This window comes from Camelus ferus, chromosome 9 (genome assembly GCF_009834535.1).
Source record: "Camelus ferus isolate YT-003-E chromosome 9, BCGSAC_Cfer_1.0, whole genome shotgun sequence".
NCBI classification, from domain to species: Eukaryota; Metazoa; Chordata; class Mammalia; order Artiodactyla; family Camelidae; genus Camelus; species Camelus ferus.
The window spans coordinates 9,359,986-9,376,708 of NC_045704.1; the positions used below are offsets into that span (position 1 = coordinate 9,359,986).

At 59.4% G+C, this 16,723-nt stretch overlaps 3 protein-coding genes across 5 annotated transcripts; all 3 read left to right on the forward strand.

Annotated features, from left to right (window-relative positions):
* The first annotated feature begins 1,148 nt into the window (after window positions 1-1,148).
* On the forward strand, window positions 1,149-5,700 carry IL11 (interleukin 11). 3 transcript variants are annotated; one of them, XM_032487878.1, is made up of 5 exons: window positions 1,149-1,642; window positions 2,817-2,989; window positions 3,181-3,267; window positions 3,388-3,549; window positions 4,581-5,700. In XM_032487878.1, the coding sequence occupies exons 1-5, from the start codon at window positions 1,363-1,365 to the stop codon at window positions 4,749-4,751; spliced, it is 873 nt and encodes a 290-aa protein (XP_032343769.1). In that variant the 5' UTR covers window positions 1,149-1,362; the 3' UTR covers window positions 4,752-5,700. The 3 variants fall into 3 exon arrangements, with proteins under 3 accessions (XP_032343769.1, XP_032343771.1, XP_032343770.1); XM_032487879.1 differs by lacking the exon at window positions 1,149-1,642 and adding an exon at window positions 1,664-2,054; XM_032487880.1 differs by lacking the exon at window positions 2,817-2,989 and having other exon boundaries at window positions 1,484-1,642.
* Window positions 5,701-6,659: 959 nt separating this feature from the next.
* Window positions 6,660-10,696, forward strand: FAM71E2 (family with sequence similarity 71 member E2). Its single transcript, XM_032487366.1, has 8 exons — window positions 6,660-6,809; window positions 6,992-7,146; window positions 7,223-7,481; window positions 7,714-7,738; window positions 7,930-7,994; window positions 8,085-8,187; window positions 8,290-8,342; window positions 8,703-10,696. The coding sequence occupies exons 1-8, from the start codon at window positions 6,660-6,662 to the stop codon at window positions 10,458-10,460; spliced, it is 2,568 nt and encodes an 855-aa protein (XP_032343257.1). The 3' UTR covers window positions 10,461-10,696.
* A 2,295-nt stretch (window positions 10,697-12,991) lies between these two features.
* Window positions 12,992-14,555, forward strand: LOC116666021 (cytochrome c oxidase subunit 6B2). The gene is made up of 4 exons (XM_032487971.1): window positions 12,992-13,292; window positions 13,410-13,539; window positions 14,137-14,237; window positions 14,351-14,555. The coding sequence occupies exons 2-4, from the start codon at window positions 13,428-13,430 to the stop codon at window positions 14,402-14,404; spliced, it is 267 nt and encodes an 88-aa protein (XP_032343862.1). The 5' UTR covers window positions 12,992-13,292; window positions 13,410-13,427; the 3' UTR covers window positions 14,405-14,555.
* Window positions 14,556-16,723: the final 2,168 nt, after the last annotated feature.

Sequence of the window (16,723 nt, forward strand, 5' to 3'; positions counted from 1 at the left end):
CTCAGTCCGCTCCATCCTTCTCTGCCACCTTTCCCTGGGGTTGAGGGGGACTCCTGCGGACTTGGGTCCCTGTCTTGGTCCCTCACTGGCTGCTGTGAATCCCCTGGGCCAGCTGCGCTCCATATATCTGGTGCTTCCCTTGTGTGCCTGTGTTGGCATCGCTGTCCTCCCAAATCTGCATCTCCTGCTCCAAACCCTCTCTGCATCTCCACCTCTCGGCCTGGTGTTCTCCCTGCCCTGCCCTGGTCTCCAGCTCCCCTCTGAGCTGCCTGTCCAGGTCTCCTCATCCTCACTGTCTGGCTCGCACCATCTCCATCTCTCCCAGAACCTGCATCTTTTTCTCTGTCTCCCTGGGTGTGTTAATAAACATCAACCACAAGAATAGCTATGGTTCACAGTTACTGAGAGCTGACTGTGTGGTCTGAACTCACTCTGTCCTCACCCAGGTGTTTGGGAAGGGGGAGGTGCCCGGGGTGTCCCCATTTCACAGATAGAGAAACTGAGGCACAGAGAGGTGAAGCCATGTGCCCGAGGTCCTACCTATACTAGGTCTCCACAACTTCTGTCTCTTGGTCCCTGTCTCTGCCTCTGGCTCCCTTTCACCATGTCCCAGCCTGTCTCTTGGAGAAAGGCTCCCCCTCAGTCTGTCCCCACTGCTGACTCCTCCTTGTGTCAGCATCTCCATCCCTCTGGGCATCTTTGCCTCCTGGGGCCTCTCCATCTCTGCCACCCTGCCTCGTGTCTCCCTTTTCTGCTGCCTGCCTCTCTTCTTTCTGACACACCCTGTCTCCATCTCTTTTCTTTTGGGGGTCTCTCTGGGTCTCTGCAAATCTCTCCTGCTGTCTTCATCTTGCTTGCTATCTCTGACTCCCAGGACCTCTCCTCTGTCTCCTGGTTTCCTCTGCTCCTGTGGTGTATCTCCTTGGCTGTCTCTATCTCTCCATGTATCTCTATCTCTGCATCTCAGACTCCCCATCTCTGTCCCGTGTCCCCATCTCTCTGTGTGTCTGGGTCTCAGTCTCTCCATCTCTCTCTCTGCCCCTGGGAATCTCTTCCTCTCACACCTCCATCTCCCCAGGCCTGCATATTGTGGCCCCATCCCCATCTCTCCCTGCTGCCACATCTCTCTGTCTGTCCTGGTCCAGTCGGACCCCCGCCTGCAGCCAGGCCCCAGTTCTTGAGCTGAGTGTGTCTGCCCTGGCGGCGGCCGGCCGAGGAGGTGGAGGGAGGGGACGCCAATGACCTCACCAGCCCCTCTCCGACCACCCCCCCCTTTCCCTTTTCAACTTTTCCAACTTTTCCTTCCGTGCCCTCCTCCGAGCGCGGCGGCGTGAGCCCTGCGAGGCAGCCGGCTCCGTCTGAATGGAAAAGGCAGGCAGGGAGGGTGAGTCAGGATGTGTCAGGCCGCCCTCCCCTGCCGCCTGCCCCCCGCCCGCCCGCCCCGGCCCCCTATATAACCCCCCAGGCGTACACACTCCCTCACTGCCGCGGCCCTCTCTGCTCACACGCACATGCCTCCCCTCCCCAGGCCGAGGCCCAGCTGACCCCCAGGGCTCCCACGGCAGCGGACAGGGAAGGGTTAAAGGCCCCCAGCTCCCTGCCCCCTGCCCTGGGGAACCCCTGCCCTGTGGGGACATGAACAGTAAGTTGGTTCAAGTTCCTGGAGAGGGGGGACAGGGAGGGAGGAGGGAGGGACCGTCGGCGGGAAGGGTGGGGAGCAGACAGACACAGCGGAATCGGACAGAGAGACAGAGGAGAGCGATGGGGACGCAGGGACGGAGAGGGAAGAAGATTCAGAGAAAGCAGGAGGCCTAGAGAAGGGACTGGCAGAGGGACATATGAAAGGACGGATCAGAGACGCCGAGACACCTTCAGCGCAGCGCCAGGAAGAAAGAAATGGAGACTCAGAGGGAGAGACAGGGATACAAATGCCAGGGGGTGATCCCAAAAGCCCTGGGAATCCCGGGGAGCCAGCGGGGACCGAGGGACGCAGACACCCAGGGACTCCGACAGACAGGTTCCAGGAAGGAAACTGAGGCAGAGAGCCCAAGGAGGTGAGAGCAAGCCCGGAACATCGACCCCAGGGGCGGAGAGAGAGGGAGCGACAGGGGTGCAGACAGAAACCAGAGAGCCAGACAGATGCGGACAGACCGACAGACAGCGGCCTGGGAGGGCTCAGGGGGCGGGCTGGGGGTGTGCTGCGGGAGCGGGGCGGCCCGGGGGGCGCTGATTGGCTGGCGGGCGGGGTGGGCGGGGCAGCTGGGGGATGGGTGGCCGCGGAGGGAGCGGGCCGGAGCCCCCGCGCTGAGCGCCGCCGGGTCCCTCTCTCCCCGCCGCGTGCCCGGCGTGCCCGCGTCTCTCCCTCTCTCCGCCCAGGTGTGCTGCGGGGCATCCCCGGCACTGCGGACCGGCCTTCCGCGGTCCACTCTGGCGGGCCTATGGGGGGGTGTCCCGGGGAGGGGTCAGGGCCTCCGGGCCTCTGTCCCGGTCTCCTTCCCGTGCTCTCAGTCCGGCTCGGGCTCCTGAGCCCGGGGAGGGGGCAGGTTCTGGCCTGTGTCTCCCCCCTCTTGCCCCGCCCCGGGGCCCAGATTCCGGCGTCCGGGGGCGGACGGGAGACGCCCGGCCCGTCTACCCGCCCAGGGCCGCGTCTGCTCCGACGGGCGGGGCAGCCAGAGCCGGAGAGGGAGAGGGAAACCCGCCCAGGCCCTGCGAAGTGCCCTGGGCGCTCCTCCCTGGGACTCAGGACCCCCACCCCAGCCCCTCCTCCCTCAGACCCACGAGTCCGGCTTGAGCCTTCTTTCTTCTCCTGCCCCCAGGTGTTTGCTGCCTGGTCCTGGTCGCACTGAGCCTGTGGCCAGATAGAGCTACTGCCCCAGGGCCACCTCCTGGCCCCCCGCGGGCCTCCCCAGACCCTCGGGCTGAGCTGGACAGCGCCGTCCTCCTGACGCGCTCTCTCCTGGCGGACACCCGGCAGCTGGCCTCACAGCTGGTAGGAGAGACTGGAGGGGATGCGCTGGGGCCAAGACCCAGAGTCAGGAGGGCTTCTAGGCTACCCTGCTGGTGGCAGAGCCGGGGTGTGAGCGCGCGCGCGCGCGTGTGTGTGTGTGTGTGGCCTGTCGTGGAGGATGGAGGGACTCCTGGAGCTGAGCCAGGTCCCTCTCATGGCTTCTTTCCCCCCAGAGAGACAAATTTCCAGCTGACGGAGACCACAACCTGGATTCCCTCCCCACCTTGGCCATGAGTGCAGGGGCGCTGGGAGCCCTGCAGGTAAGTGCAGGGGAGAGGGATGGGGCAAAAGTGGGAGCTGGGCAGTGAAGGGGGTGCAGGAAATTGGGGACCGGAGTGGGCATTGCCAAGTGCTCCTTGACGCCCCCGCATGTCCCCCAGCTCCCAGGAGTGCTGACACGGCTGCGGGCAGACCTGTTCTCCTACTTGAGGCACGTGCAGTGGCTGCGCAGGGCAGGAGGCCCTTCCCTGCGGACCCTGGAGCCCGAACTGGGTGCTCTGCAGGCCCGGCTGGACCGGCTGCTGCGCCGGCTGCAGCTCCTGGTATGATGACCTGGCCCTGAGACCCAAGACCCCAAGACTCCAGATCCCAGACCTGCTCTGAGATCCTCACTCTGTCCCTGAGGCACTGAACTCCAAAATCCTGCCCTGAAACTCTAAATTTTCACGTGAGACTCATAAACCCCATGATCTCATGATTCCAAAACTCCTACCCTAAAACCTTAAGATTTGAGAGTCCAAACCCTGACCCCAAGACTTGGAGACACTGGCCCAAAGACAAGAGGATTCTAGACCCTAAGACTTGGACACTCTGAACCTCCAGACCTTAAGACCCCTCACCTCCTGACCCTGAGATCCTGACACTTCAAGGCTCTAGACCCTAAGATGATGGACCCCAACTCAAAGCCAGCCTAGAGACCCTAACTGCAAACCCCAGACCTCAAGGACCTAGACCCTGAGATCTCAAATTGGAAGACCCCAGACCCCGAGCCCTGAATCCCCAAGACCTCAGATCTAGGTTGTAAGTCCTTAAGACTCCAAGATGCTGACTTTCAAAGTCCCAGAACCAAGACGCTGAGATTGTAAGATTTCAGACTGCAGTTCCTGGACTTGACCCCAAAGACCCTGGAACTCAAATTCCAACTCTCAGCTCTGAGACTCCAGACCTGAGAGACCAGCTCTCACCCACAAGTCCCTGAGCTTGAGCCTAGAGACCCCACATCTAAGACCTCAGCCCTGAGATCCTGGGCCTGACCGCAGACTTCAACCCTCAGCCCTCACCTAGCTCCAGGATCCCAGCCCTGACTCTACAGACCTCACCCCAAGCCCCATGAACATGGCCCTGGAATCCCAGCCTTAAGACCACCACCTTTTCACCCCAGCCTCAATTTGCTGAATTCAACATCCTGAAGAACTCCCTACCCAGATGACACCCCACCTCACAGGCCAGAGATGCTGTGGAAATATGCAACCTGGACACCCCCCTACCTGATTCAGTACAGGCCCCAACCACCCCATTCCCCAACCCCCACTGCACCCCAGACTGTTGCTAACCCTCCGTCCTCTCCCAACAGATGTCCCGCCTGGCCCTGCCCCAGGCGCCCCCAGACCCACCGGCACCCCCCTTGGCCCCACCGTCCTCAGCCTGGGGAGGCATCCGGGCAGCCCATGCCATCCTTGGGGGGCTGCACCTGACCCTCGACTGGGCTGTCCGGGGCTTGCTGCTGCTGAAGACTCGGCTGTGACCCTCCACCCAGAGCCACCAGCATCCTTCAAAGCCAGATCTTATTTATTTATTTATTTTGGGACTGGGGGCATTGCAGCCAGAGGACCCCCCACCCCACTGTCTCCCTGTAGTCAGAGGTGATCCATCCAGGAGACCTGGGTGGGAGTGGGGTGGATCTGTGCCTTATTTATACTTATTTATTTAAGGGGGTGGGTGGGAGGCAGGTGGACTCGGGGGTCTCTGAGGAGGAGGGAACTGGGGTCCTGGATTCTTGGATCTCTAAGGAGTCTGGCCACAGTGTCTCCATGAGACCCACCCCTCTGGGCCTGGGCAGGAGCATGTATTATTTATTAAGCAATTACTTTTTGTGTTGGGGTGGGGAGGGAGGGGGAAAGGAGGCCTGGGTTTTTGTACAAAAATGTGAGAAACCTTTATGAGATGAAGAAGAGGGAATTAAATTTGTCATACACATCCACTTAGAGATGATTTCTCTGGGGGCCAGGGGCTGGATGCTGGGGTCCCTGGGGGGCCCTGAGTGGGCAGGGCAGCAGAGGGGGTACTGTCAGTCCCCCAGAGAGGGTGAGCTCTGAGGGGCAGGGACTGAGCCTCACCTGGTGGCCAGCACCTCTTAGGCACTCAATAAATATTTAATGGAGGTTCCAGAAGGTTCCCCGTGACCAACAGTACTAGTACAGGGCAAAACTGCAAGCTCAAATTTGTTCATTTTGGCAGTGTTCACAGCAGCGAACTGGAAACAACCTACATGTCCAACAGTGCGGGATGGTTATATACATGACAGGGCATCCGTGTGATAGAATACACCAGCCACGAAGAGGGATGCTACAGAAGCCGCTTTAGAACAGAGGGAGCCAGCTGCTAACCACTGTGTGATCCCCCTTTTATAGGCCATTTAAAAATCCTAGAAGGAAATACACCAAAACGTTGACAGCGGCCACTTCAGGGTAGAAGGTGGGGGTGGGATGGTGGGTGACTTTCATTATTTGTGCTTGTCTGTATTTTCCAGAATTTTTACAATGACCATGTATTTTGCATGACACATTTTAAAAAATAATAAACACTATATTTAGAATGACAGAATATCAGCCCCCCTCCTCCACCCCAAAAGCCCTCAGAAGGGGACAAGAGTGACCATTCATTGAACGCCTGCTCTGGGCCATGCTCTAAGTACTTACAGGACCCCCTGTATCCTCCAATACCCCATATTTTACAGATGAGGGAAACTGAGGCTCCTGGCGAAATGTGTGTTGTTTACAGTCACACAGAGCTAGGGAGAGACAGAATTTGATTCTGCCAAAGGTCTGCTTCATTCCAAACTCATGTTCCTTTCTTTATAACCAATGTAGAGCCACCATTGCCGCAGACACAGACAAGTTAGATACAGGAAAACTGAGGCCCTGTGGGGGTATGGGCCTTAGCCAGGGTCTAGAGAAGGGTCAGTGGCAAGTTGAGACTGTAATTCAGTTCTCCTCTCTTAAGACGCAAAATCCTTTTGTTTAATTATCCATTTACAATATCCCTGATGGACCCTCCCAGGGCCCTGGGTTGCCATTAATTTGGGTCTGGAGCAGGGGCTTCTGATTCATCCACCCCAGCCCCAAGACTCCAGGATACATTCCTGCGGGAGAAGGGAGCCCTTGGCCCCAGGAGAGTTCCCAGGAAGAATCTGTGACCAATGAGGTCACAAAGCCCCAACACCGAAGGCTCCTCCCCCAGTCCAGGGTTGACCACCCCTGCAGGGCCATGTCCAAGCCCTGGGGAAGCTCCATCCTCTGGAACCGCTGAGTTCCCGGTACCCATGAAGCCCACAGGGCTGGGGCCTGGGAGCCGGGGGGCTGGGGGGGTCATGGACCGGTATGTCAAGTCCCTTACTCTGTGCCCCGGGTGACCCATCCTTTTTGCAGCCGCCATGAACCGGCTCCGGAACATCAGGCGTTTGGAGCCACTCCAGGGCCCCCTGAAGTGGGTCCCCACTCTGGGCGAGCTGCAGAAGACCCTTCAGAAGGGCGAATACTTGCCCCTTCGCCCGCTGCCCATGTTTGAGAGTAACTTTGTCCAGGTCCCCGGCTCCCTGCACCCTGGGGGCAGAGAGGGGCAGGAGGGCAGCAAGACCCCCTGGGCTGGGGAATGTGGACCTAGGCGGGCACGAGGCAGCTGGGGGGCTCTGTGGTGGGGGGTTCAGTGTGGGGGTACCAGAGGAGCATAAAGGAGTGGTCCCAGCCCCTCTCCCTGGACCCCCAGGTGACCAACCGAGGGGCCCCCGTGTTCGTGCACCACAGAACTAACCGAGTGACCATGGGCGTGGCTGCCTCCCTGCCAGGCCTGGTGTTGCCAGACATCCTGCTGATGGCCCAGCCGCCAGAGGGCAGGGAATGCTCCAACCTCGTCCTCACCAGGTGCCTCCATCTCCCCATCCCCTGCCACCTTGCCCCCATCTCCTGCTCTACCGCCTCCATCTCCTGCCTCTGCCAGGATGATCCCGCTGGACCTGGTCCACCTCTACGTCCACGACCTGACTGCCTGGCGCCTGAAGCTGCGCCTAGTCACAGGCCGCTACTACTACCTTGAGCTGGATGCCCCTGACAATGAGGTTGGCTTTCTGTTCGACCGCTGGATCCGCCTCATCAACCTGCTCCAGCAGCCCGCCACCTCCTGGGCCCCCAGGACCCTGCATGTGCCCCCCATGGACCTGGCCAACATGGCACCTCCTGCCTCCACCTGGCGCCTCCAGGTGGGGCCCTGACCCCACAGACCCCTGGGGGCAGTTCATAGCTCTAGATTCCAGAGGGAGCCAGGACCAAAAGCCCAAAGTCCAGGATCGCCAGGAATGGGGCTGGGGGGGCAGGACCCTTGGGTCTGAGGGAGGAGAGGCTGGGGGTCTGGAGTCCCGGGCTGGGTAGGTAACGGAGATGTGGGAATCAGAAGAGCTCGCTCCTCCTGACTGCCCCCTTCTCTGTCCACAGAAACAGTCCCACCACAGACGATCAGGTGAGCAGGTTTGGGTGTCCATCAGGCCCTCCCCTGAGTCTTAGCCCCGCCCCCACCAGGCATGGACAGAGCTTCTGCAGTCCAGCTCTTGCCCCCTCTCCCTGGCTGAGCGCCCAGGAGCCTCCTCTGGGCCTCTCTCCGTGTCATCCCTGTCGAGGTCCTTGATGTGAGGTCTCCCCGTCTCTTTCCAGTCACGATTGTCCAGCCCACCTTTCCTTACAAGACGCTGACAACTCAGAGACAGAAGAAGGCCAAGGTGAGCAGGCCCCGGCCGGCCTGGTGGGGTGGGGGGCCTAGGCGCTGCGCCTCCTGACTGCCCTCCCTCCCACCCGCCCCTCTCTGCCAGACCCTCAAGCGCAAATTCAAGTCTCAGGCAGTGGGTGACTCCATGCCTCTTGTCTGGTCGCAGTTGGACCATTCTGCCACAAGAAAGAAATCCACAGAAAGAAGTAGGCTTGAATCTTGTCACTGTGCGGGCATGGGGAGAGGGGTGGGGGCCTCTCCCGACCCGGCTCAGATGCTGCCAAAGTCACACCAAATCACCCCTACAGGCCCCAAATGGACCTCTGCCTTGACAGACCACAGGCCCAAGTCCAAGTGTCCGGTGAGCACATCCCTACCTCTGCCTCCGTGCCTGGACCCCTGAAGTTCCAGCCCTTCTGCCCAGGGCTCAGACTGCTTTCTCCCCACCCAGAGAAGCCCAGCATCACCATTCGGACTATCTTCAGCATCATTTCCAACACAGCCAACCACATGGAGTCCCCTTCCAAGGCAGCTATATACTGGGGCTGGGGCCAACTTGGATCTGAGGGAGGAGGGGCTGGTGTGCTTGGACTGCCGGGTCTGAGGGAGGAGGGGTTGAGGGTCTGGACCTCTGGGTCCGAGGGAGAAGGGGGCTGGGCCCTAGGTCTGGGCATCTCTTTGGGCACTGACCATCCTTCCCTGCCCCTCCATCCACCTACAGGGTTGCTCTAATTCTGAAGCGGCCACATGCCTGGCAGGTTTGATTGAGACCCCTTCACGCTGTGTCTCGGTGGACAGCCCTAAAACGCACTTGCTGGGCTCCTGTGATCACCTGGATATGTACCTGTGGCAGCAGGACATGGAAGACCTGATGGACCCTGAGTCCAGCACCTTGTCCACCTCCTCCCTCTGCAGGACCACCCACCCGACCGACTTACACCTCCCTGCCCCCCAGCCCTCCTTCCCCAGGTACAATGAGGAAGCCAGGACTCCAGACTCTGTACAGAAGCTGTGGCCACCACCCTCCCAGAAGGCCCCAGCTGTCCCTGCCACCTCTTACAAGGCTCCATTCATCCTTGACCAGACCCAGAAAGTCTCAGCTGTGCCTGCTCCATCCAGGAAAGCTGCAACTCACCCCACTGCTCCCCAGAAGGCCCTGGCCATACCTGGCCCATCTCGGAAGGCCCCGCATGGACCTGCCATCCCCCACAAGGCCCCAGCCGTGCCCGCCCCACCTCGGAAGGCCCCTCATGGATCTATTCCCCACAAGGCCCCAGCGGTGCCGGCCCCACCTCGGAAGGTCCCACATGCACGTGCTATTCCCCTGAAGGCTGTGTCCCCCCCTGCCCCAAAGAGGAAATCTCTGTTCCTACCAACCCCATCCCAGAAGGCTCTGACCTCACCTGCCCAGCACCGGACGACACTGGGGCCTGCCAACGCTGGCATGTTGCCCGTGGGAAGTCATGGAGGGGATGTGCTTGAGAAAAGCAAGCCTGAAGAGAAGCCAGAGCTGGTGGTGCTGATGGGCACCCAGGAGATGGACGTGGTGGAGATGAGGACTCAGAAGACATCCCTGGGACTGCCCTTCACTACCACCGAGAAGGAGTCGGAGGAAGTCCTGATCAGCAGAGCCCAGGAGATCACTGTGGATGGCTTGAAGGGCAAGGGCAAGTTGGAAGACAAGGTCCACACGATGAAGGAGGCAATCTCTGTGGACATGCCCGGCTTCAGATCCAAGGAGGTGGGGCAGCAGAAGAAGTGGGTCAAGACCCAGGAGCTGGCCATCGAGGAAGCCCCGCAGGGGCAGGCCAGGCCCTTCTCTGTGGAAGGGCTCGCCCTTGCCAAGCTGATGATCATTGCCGGCTCCAAGGAGCACCCCTTGAACCCAGCTCTGGTCAGTCTACCCTCCTGGCTCTCCACTCTCCAGGTGTCTGCCATGCCAACAATGGGCACGCTGCCCCTCAGCCCCACCAAGGTGTCCTTGCTGGAAGAGACACCAGCGGTGGGCAGGGAACAGCCACTGTTGGGGGCCTGGGTGAAGGGGAACACAGGTCTGCAAGCAGAGGTGGAGGGGGACATGTGTCCAGGGGCCGAGGTGAAGGAGGTGCCCTGGGACCCGAGGGGGCCTTTGAAAGTGCCCCCCCGCCCCAAGCGTGCCACCAGCAGCCCAAAGATGAATACTGCCTCCAAGACTCCCATCCCTCTGCCCGCAATGAGGTGGGAGGAGATACCCGAGTCACCCGTCTCCATGACCCCCATCTCAAAGACGGCGGCTAGGGTCTCCCAGCAGCCTGAGAGGGTATCTGAGGAGCTGGCGAGGGCGCCAGACCAGAGTCCTGTGGCCACTGCGGGGTCATCCTTGGAGATTCTCTTGCCGACTCTCTTGGAAATTGAGAGTATGAAGGACACGGCCTCCAAGGTAGAGAAGATAAAGAAGGAACTGGGCGTCTTCGCTCCTTCACCCAGGTATTTGGGGTGACAGCTAAAGTGTACTAACAGCTCCATTATCCATGAGGGCAAAGAGGGTCATTCCCTCTTTTTTTTTTTTTTTTTTTTTTTTTCTCACTTTCCTTCGTGTGCTCAATGTATAGTGAGTGTCAGGCATCATTCTACACCCTGATGTGGCACTGAGCAATTTGGGGAGGGAGTGCTCCTGTCATCTTTTGGGTAGAGCCCAGGGACGCAGTTCAATATCCAACAATGTACGGGATGGTGCTCCACAGTAAAGTGTGATTCCACACAAAATATCAGCGGCGCTGAAGTTGGGAACTCTGACAATAAAATCCATATTAATTATATTGTACATTAGAAGGTGATAGGGCTCTGGGTAAACAGCAGAGTAGGGGGGATTGGGAGTGGGGTAAGCAGGTTCCAGTATTGGACTGGGTGGTCCAGGAGGCCTCAGTGAGCTGGTGTCATTTGTATAATGGTCTGAAGGAGGGGAGGGAGCAAGCCAAGTGGACATCTGGGGAAATTTGTTCCCTTCAGAAGAAACAGCCAATGCAAAGGCCCTGAGGAAGGAGTGTGCATGATGTGTTGGATCAAGAGGGACCCCAGGAGTTCCCGGAGTGGGAATTGCAGTCAGAGGAGTCATGGGCGTGGCAGCATCACATGGGACCTTCAGGCCATCTTAAGTACTTTAGGTTTGACGCTGAGCGAGCCAGAGGGTTTTGAGCAGAACGGCTGGAACTGATCTATGTTGGAAAGGGCTCTCTCTGGCTGAAGTTAGAGAAGGTAGCTGGGGAAGGTTGGACACTGGGAGAATGGTGGGAAGGCAGCTGCAATGACCCAGGCACAAGATGATGGTGGCTTGGACAAGAGGGGCGGGGATGGAGGTGTTGAGAAGCAGTGGGGTTCTGGAGATACTCTGATAGTTGAGCCAAAAGATCAGCCCCTGGGCTGGGTATGCTGACGTCACATCGAGGGTGATCTCGAGGTCTGGGATCTGAGACACTGGGAAGGCGCAGCAGTCTAGGAGGCTGTGCATGCAGTAGGTATCAGGGAGAAGATTAAGAATTCTGTTTTGGACATCTTGATTCTGAGATGTCTGGTAAGGATGTGGGGTAGGCCGCTGAACACATGAGTCTGGAATGATGTAGGGAGTCATTGGCACATGCACAGCTGCTGCAAGCTATGAGGCTGGAGGTCACCAGCCAGTGAGCGTAGGCGGAGACGGAGACCAAGGTGTTCAAGGAACGAGGAACCAGTCAGAGGGAGCGTGGAAGAACGAGACTGGGGCATCCTGAACATCAAGTGAAGAAAGTACTGAGGAACATCATGGGAGCAGCCGCGTCAATGTTGCGGTTAGGTGAAGGAAGACAGGGTGAGACAGGGCCTCTGGATTTGTCAGTAAGGAAGTGAGGGGGTGGGGACAAAGACCTGAATGGGGCAGGCTTAAGGGAGCACAGGAAGTCGGGGATCACCGTGCCATGACTCTTGGAAACATGAGGCTGAGTTGAAAGGAGTGAGACACAAAAGGCCACATAGTGTACGATTTTGTTTGAATGAAATGTCCAGGAGAGGCAAATCCAAAGAGACAGGAAGCAGACTGGTGGTTGCTGGGAGCTGGAAGGGATGGAGGGATGGGAAGTGATTGCTTCATGGGTAGGGGGTTTCCTTTTGGGGTGATGAAAATGTTCTGGGAACTTAGCGGTGGTGGTGGTTGCACAACACTATGAACGTAATTAATGCCACTGAATTGTACACTTCAAGATGGTTAGTTACAACGGTAAATTTTGTGTGGTGTATTTTCTCACTACATATATATGTACATATGTATGTAAAGAGGGGAATCGGAGAGGAGGACTAGACTAGCTGTTTCCAAGCAGTTTGTTGAAAGAGGAGGAGAGACATGGATAAGAAGCTGGTATAGGATGGGGCACAAGAGAGGGCTTCTTGACAGGAAAGAGAGATTAGTGCATTTGGATGTGGGGGTGAAAGGTCCAGAGTTGATGCTAAGGAGGCAGGAAGGAGAGAAGCCTAGGAGGGACAATGGTGGGGACCCAGATTCCAGCCGGGTCCAGGAGCAGGACCCCCTCGACAGCATATATTTATTGAGCACTCATTACTGTCTCCCTGCTGATCCCCTAAAGCCTTCTCCGGCTTTCTTTCTCCAGCAAGCACAGTTCCCAGTGGCCTCAGTAGCCGGATGCGGGGCCACTCAACCTCAGTTGCCAAGTGTCCAGAGAAGCCCAGCTGGCCAGGTAGTCCCTGCACTCCGCGGACCACCTTAGACCTGGCGCTGGAGTCCAGGAGCTCAGACCCCACCCTGGCTCTTTCCTCTTCCTCACAGGCCCCCAGGTGCTGTGCACCTCTACTGTAAGAAGCAGGGTGCTGAACAGGCCGGGCAGGGCATGTTCCCTCTCCGGTAGCGACCAGAACTACCTGTACCTTTATATATGGGGGGCGGGGGGCGGGGCGGGGGAGAGCCCGCGGGGTGGCCCACTTTCGCAGAGATTAAAAGCCTGAGTCTGAGACTCGGCAAAAGCGGCGCCTGGATGTGTGTGTGTGTGTGTGTGTGTGTGTGTGTGTGTGTGTGTGTGTGTGTGTGTGTGTGTGCGCGCGCGCACCGGCCCCAAGAAGGGCGTTGGGCTGGAGGCGGGACCTGGGTGGTCCACACCGACCCGGCCCCTGTCCCAGGACGTTCCCTGCAGCGCAGCGGCTCCCATTGGCTGGGGTCCCGGGGGTCCCAGCCAATCCGGCAGAGGGGTCATGTTTTTCCTGGGCTGGGACCCTTGAGACTCAGAAACGAGGGGCACCCCGGACGGAGCCACAAACTCAGCTGACCCAGTGACCCGCTGACATCAGCCTGGTGAGGGCAAGATGGGTGAAAACCGGGACTGGATTTCGGGGTGATGGTCAGAATCTGGATGCCGGTCAGAGCGAGGGGCGCCCCAGAGAACCCACAGAGCCCTCTCCCTCCAAGCAGGAGCTGCCAGCCTTGCGGATGTTGGATGTTGATTGCCAGGTGCCCTCCAAGGGGAGATGGCCGACGCCACCCTTCGACCCACGCTTCCCCAACCAGAACCAGACCCGCAACTGCTACCAGAACTTCCTGGGTAAGACCTTGCGGGCCAAGTTAGGGGGAGGGGTGAGAGACGATGGGAGTTAGGAAGGGGCGCGCCCCACCTGAGGACGGGGAGAGGGTCCAGGACCCCGACGCGAGGACGGAGACCTTTGGGGTGGGGAGTGGAGTGAGCCTCGGCCGAAAGGGGCGTGGCCTACCCCCTTAGGGGCGGGACCTTGTCTAAAAGGGGCGGGATCGATCCGTGGAAGGGCAGGGTGAGGGGGGAGCGGAGTTAGCCGGCCTGGTCTGGAAGGGGCGGGTCCCAGTCGTGGAGGGGCGGGGTGAGGGGGGGATAGTCAGGGCCTGGCTAGTAGAGGGAGGAGAGGGGTCCTGCAGGTTAGGGTGGGACCGGGTCTTGGAAGGGGCAGGGCCTATTCTGAAGGCAAATGAACGAGTCCTGGAAGGGCTGGGTGAGAGGGGGGATAGGCGGGGCTTTACCGGGAGGAGGCTGTCTCCGGGTCTTTCTGGAGGGACGTGGCTAGGAGGGGCTGGGGCGAGGTAGATGGGGCCGGGCCGGGAGGGGCAGGGCGTGCGGTGCCACCTGCTTGCTCCGTCCCCGGCCACCTGCCCGCCCCGCCCCACCCGGCAGACTACCACCGCTGCGTCAAGAACATGAACCGCCGCGGGAAGAGCACACAGCCCTGCGAGTATTACTTCCGCGTGTACCACTCGCTGTGCCCCATGAGCTGGGTGAGTGGACAGGGGGGCGCCGCACCGACGAGCCGGACGAGGGTGGATGGCCCGGGTGAGCTGAGCCAGCGCCCGCTCCCCACCTCCTTCCCTCTCGTCCACCACTCTCCCAGGTGCAGCGCTGGACAGAGCAGATCAAGAACGGGACTTTCGCTGGCAAAATCTGACTGTCTGAGCGCGGCTCCTCCGAGGGATCAGCCCCAGTGACACCCTCCGCATCCTCTCGTCTCTCAGAGAATGGACCCTACCACCCCAACACCCGCCCTCGCCGCCGGCCCCATCTCCAAGCCGCAAATAAAGCTGTTATCGCTGATCTTTCTTAACGTCTGGTCAGTGAGACATGGGGACGTCCTCCCTGTGTCAGCCCTGCAGCCAACACTACTGCTTCTGATCGTGGGCGGGGTGAGGGAGGACTGTGCTGCATCAGGGCAGGGATGGAGGGAGGACAGTCAGATCTTTAGGGTAGGAGCAAGCCGAGCCCCTCCCACCCCTCCCCAACTCCCCCAGTCCCCTTTTTCTCTCTGAGTCCCAACACTTGCCCACCAGGATAGTTCCCTGCTGTCCCTGCCTCTCAACTCCCACACCTACCTGTCACCTAAGTCCTCCCTCCACCTCCTCACGCAGGACCCTCTTTTCCTCCTGGACCACAACCCCAGCCCGCTCCTGGGATTCCTGTGGCCCTCCTCCCCCAGTCCATCCCATCTCGAGTCCCAAGAAGTCTTTTATGTACCACCCAGCGCTGCCCCTAGCCCACCCTCTCCTGCTCCTGATCCTTTCTGGCTCTCCACCATTCCCTCACTCCCGCATCCCCTTCTAACTCCATTTCCCTCCCAGTACATCCCCATCTCCATCACGTGAGCCCCTTCCAGCAGAGTGCTCTGCACTTATCCCCTAGGTCTGCTGAGCACCCTGTCCACAGCCAGGAGCAGCCTCCTCCTCTGATCAGACAAACGTCACTTCAGTTTCTCCCACCAGCCCCTTCCTGACTGTGAGCTTAGGACACCAGGGCTCCAGTCTGTTGTTTTTTGCCCCTGACCCACTGGGACAATGGGTCTGTGTTCAGTTAAGCTTGGGGACGACAATACTTTCATTCTGATTCCAGACATCCCTCAAAATGTCACCTTTCCAGCCACCTCCACACCACCCCCTACCCCGGCCCCACGCCAGGCTGAGCAGTGACCCTTGGCAGAGCCTGGAGCCCTGGGGTTCTACCTTGGTCCTTCCCTAGATGGGTGTGTGTCCTGGGCATGGGGAGGATTGGATTTGACAGTTTCTGTCTGAAGCTGTCAGCCTCCTGGGGCAGCCTGGACCCCCAGACTCTGCCTGAAGTGATCTCATAAGGCCCCATTCAATCCCAGGGTTCAAAGGTGGCTATTACTAATCATTTGATGACTTATGGGCGGCCCTGGACAAGCCTGCTGACCTGCGTCACCTCAGTCTCCCTGGCAGTCAACAGAGATGGTCCAGAGTCCCAGTATCAGGAGAGGTGGGATGAGGGGAGGGGCTGGGTGAGCTGAGGGGAGAACTGGATCCATTCACTCCCCTTTCTCCCTCCAAGCTGCCCTCACCAGCCCACCCAGGGCACATCCCAGATGTGACATCTCCTGGGATGGCTCCACCCTTGACCTTGGCCCCGGCTCCCTCTCTCAGACCACAACCTGAGAAGCAGAGGGGCAAATGAGGGCACAGGGTGTGGACTCAGCCAGACAGGCGGGGCTGGAAGCCACAGGAGGGGGCCCGTCGTTTGGGCAACCTCCCTCAACCTGCAGACCTCTGGCCTGCACAGAGGTGGTGCTGCTGCAGGAAAGGAGGAAAGCGGAGATGACACGCAGCAAGGCAGCTCTGAGTCACAGCAGGGGGATGGTGGCTGTCTGAGCACTTGGTGAGGTCACCCAGGTAGCATCTGAGCACAGGGCCTGACACCTGTGCAGCCACAGCCAGCCTCCTGACCTCTCCAGAGTGCCTGCAGTGGGTTCCCACCCTGTGGGCCAGCAGCCCCTCTGAGCCTTCCCCCTTCTTTCTCTCTGGGGCCAGGCTCGCTGCCTCCACCCCTTGACCACTTCTGGGACATTCTTACACTCATGGCCTCCCTTTTGCCATCACTGCCCTATGGATGCCTGAGTCCAGGGCAGGGCCAGACCCACCTCACCTCTAGTCAGTTGGGCCTGACCAACACTCTCAGGCCCCAAACTCTGGCTCTGGACACCTCCTCCACTGTTCCTGGGCTAGCTTTGCCCACCCACATCCTGAAACCTCAGTGCCAGCCTCACTGTCCCGAAGCAGCCTTCCAGGTCAGAGGAAACTGAGGCCTCTCAGCCTCTTCCCCATGCCTCCCCTCAACCTGCATCCATGCTCTCCTCCCCCTCCCCCGCTTCCCCACCCCGCCCCATCATCAGTAAACTCACTCTTTTCCCTTCCCACTTCAGCTAATTCCTGCCAGTCTACTGACAGGCTCAGGTGTTCCCAGGTGCTTCCCAGACTCACAA

Coding starts and splice junctions, on each gene's coding strand:
- IL11 (XM_032487878.1), top strand. CDS start 1,363: ATGGAAAAGGCAGGCAGGGAGGGTGAGTCAGGATGTGTCAGGCCGCCC. Junction 3,268..3,387: donor GGGCGCTGGGAGCCCTGCAG/GTAAGTGCAGGG, acceptor CATGTCCCCCAG/CTCCCAGGAGTGCTGACACG. Junction 3,550..4,580: donor TGCGCCGGCTGCAGCTCCTG/GTATGATGACCT, acceptor CTCTCCCAACAG/ATGTCCCGCCTGGCCCTGCC.
- LOC116666021 (XM_032487971.1), top strand. CDS start 13,428: ATGTTGGATGTTGATTGCCAGGTGCCCTCCAAGGGGAGATGGCCGACG. Junction 13,540..14,136: donor CTGCTACCAGAACTTCCTGG/GTAAGACCTTGC, acceptor CCCACCCGGCAG/ACTACCACCGCTGCGTCAAG. Junction 14,238..14,350: donor CGCTGTGCCCCATGAGCTGG/GTGAGTGGACAG, acceptor CCACTCTCCCAG/GTGCAGCGCTGGACAGAGCA.
- FAM71E2 (XM_032487366.1), top strand. CDS start 6,660: ATGAACCGGCTCCGGAACATCAGGCGTTTGGAGCCACTCCAGGGCCCC. Junction 7,147..7,222: donor TCCAACCTCGTCCTCACCAG/GTGCCTCCATCT, acceptor TGCCTCTGCCAG/GATGATCCCGCTGGACCTGG. Junction 7,739..7,929: donor GTCCCACCACAGACGATCAG/GTGAGCAGGTTT, acceptor GTCTCTTTCCAG/TCACGATTGTCCAGCCCACC.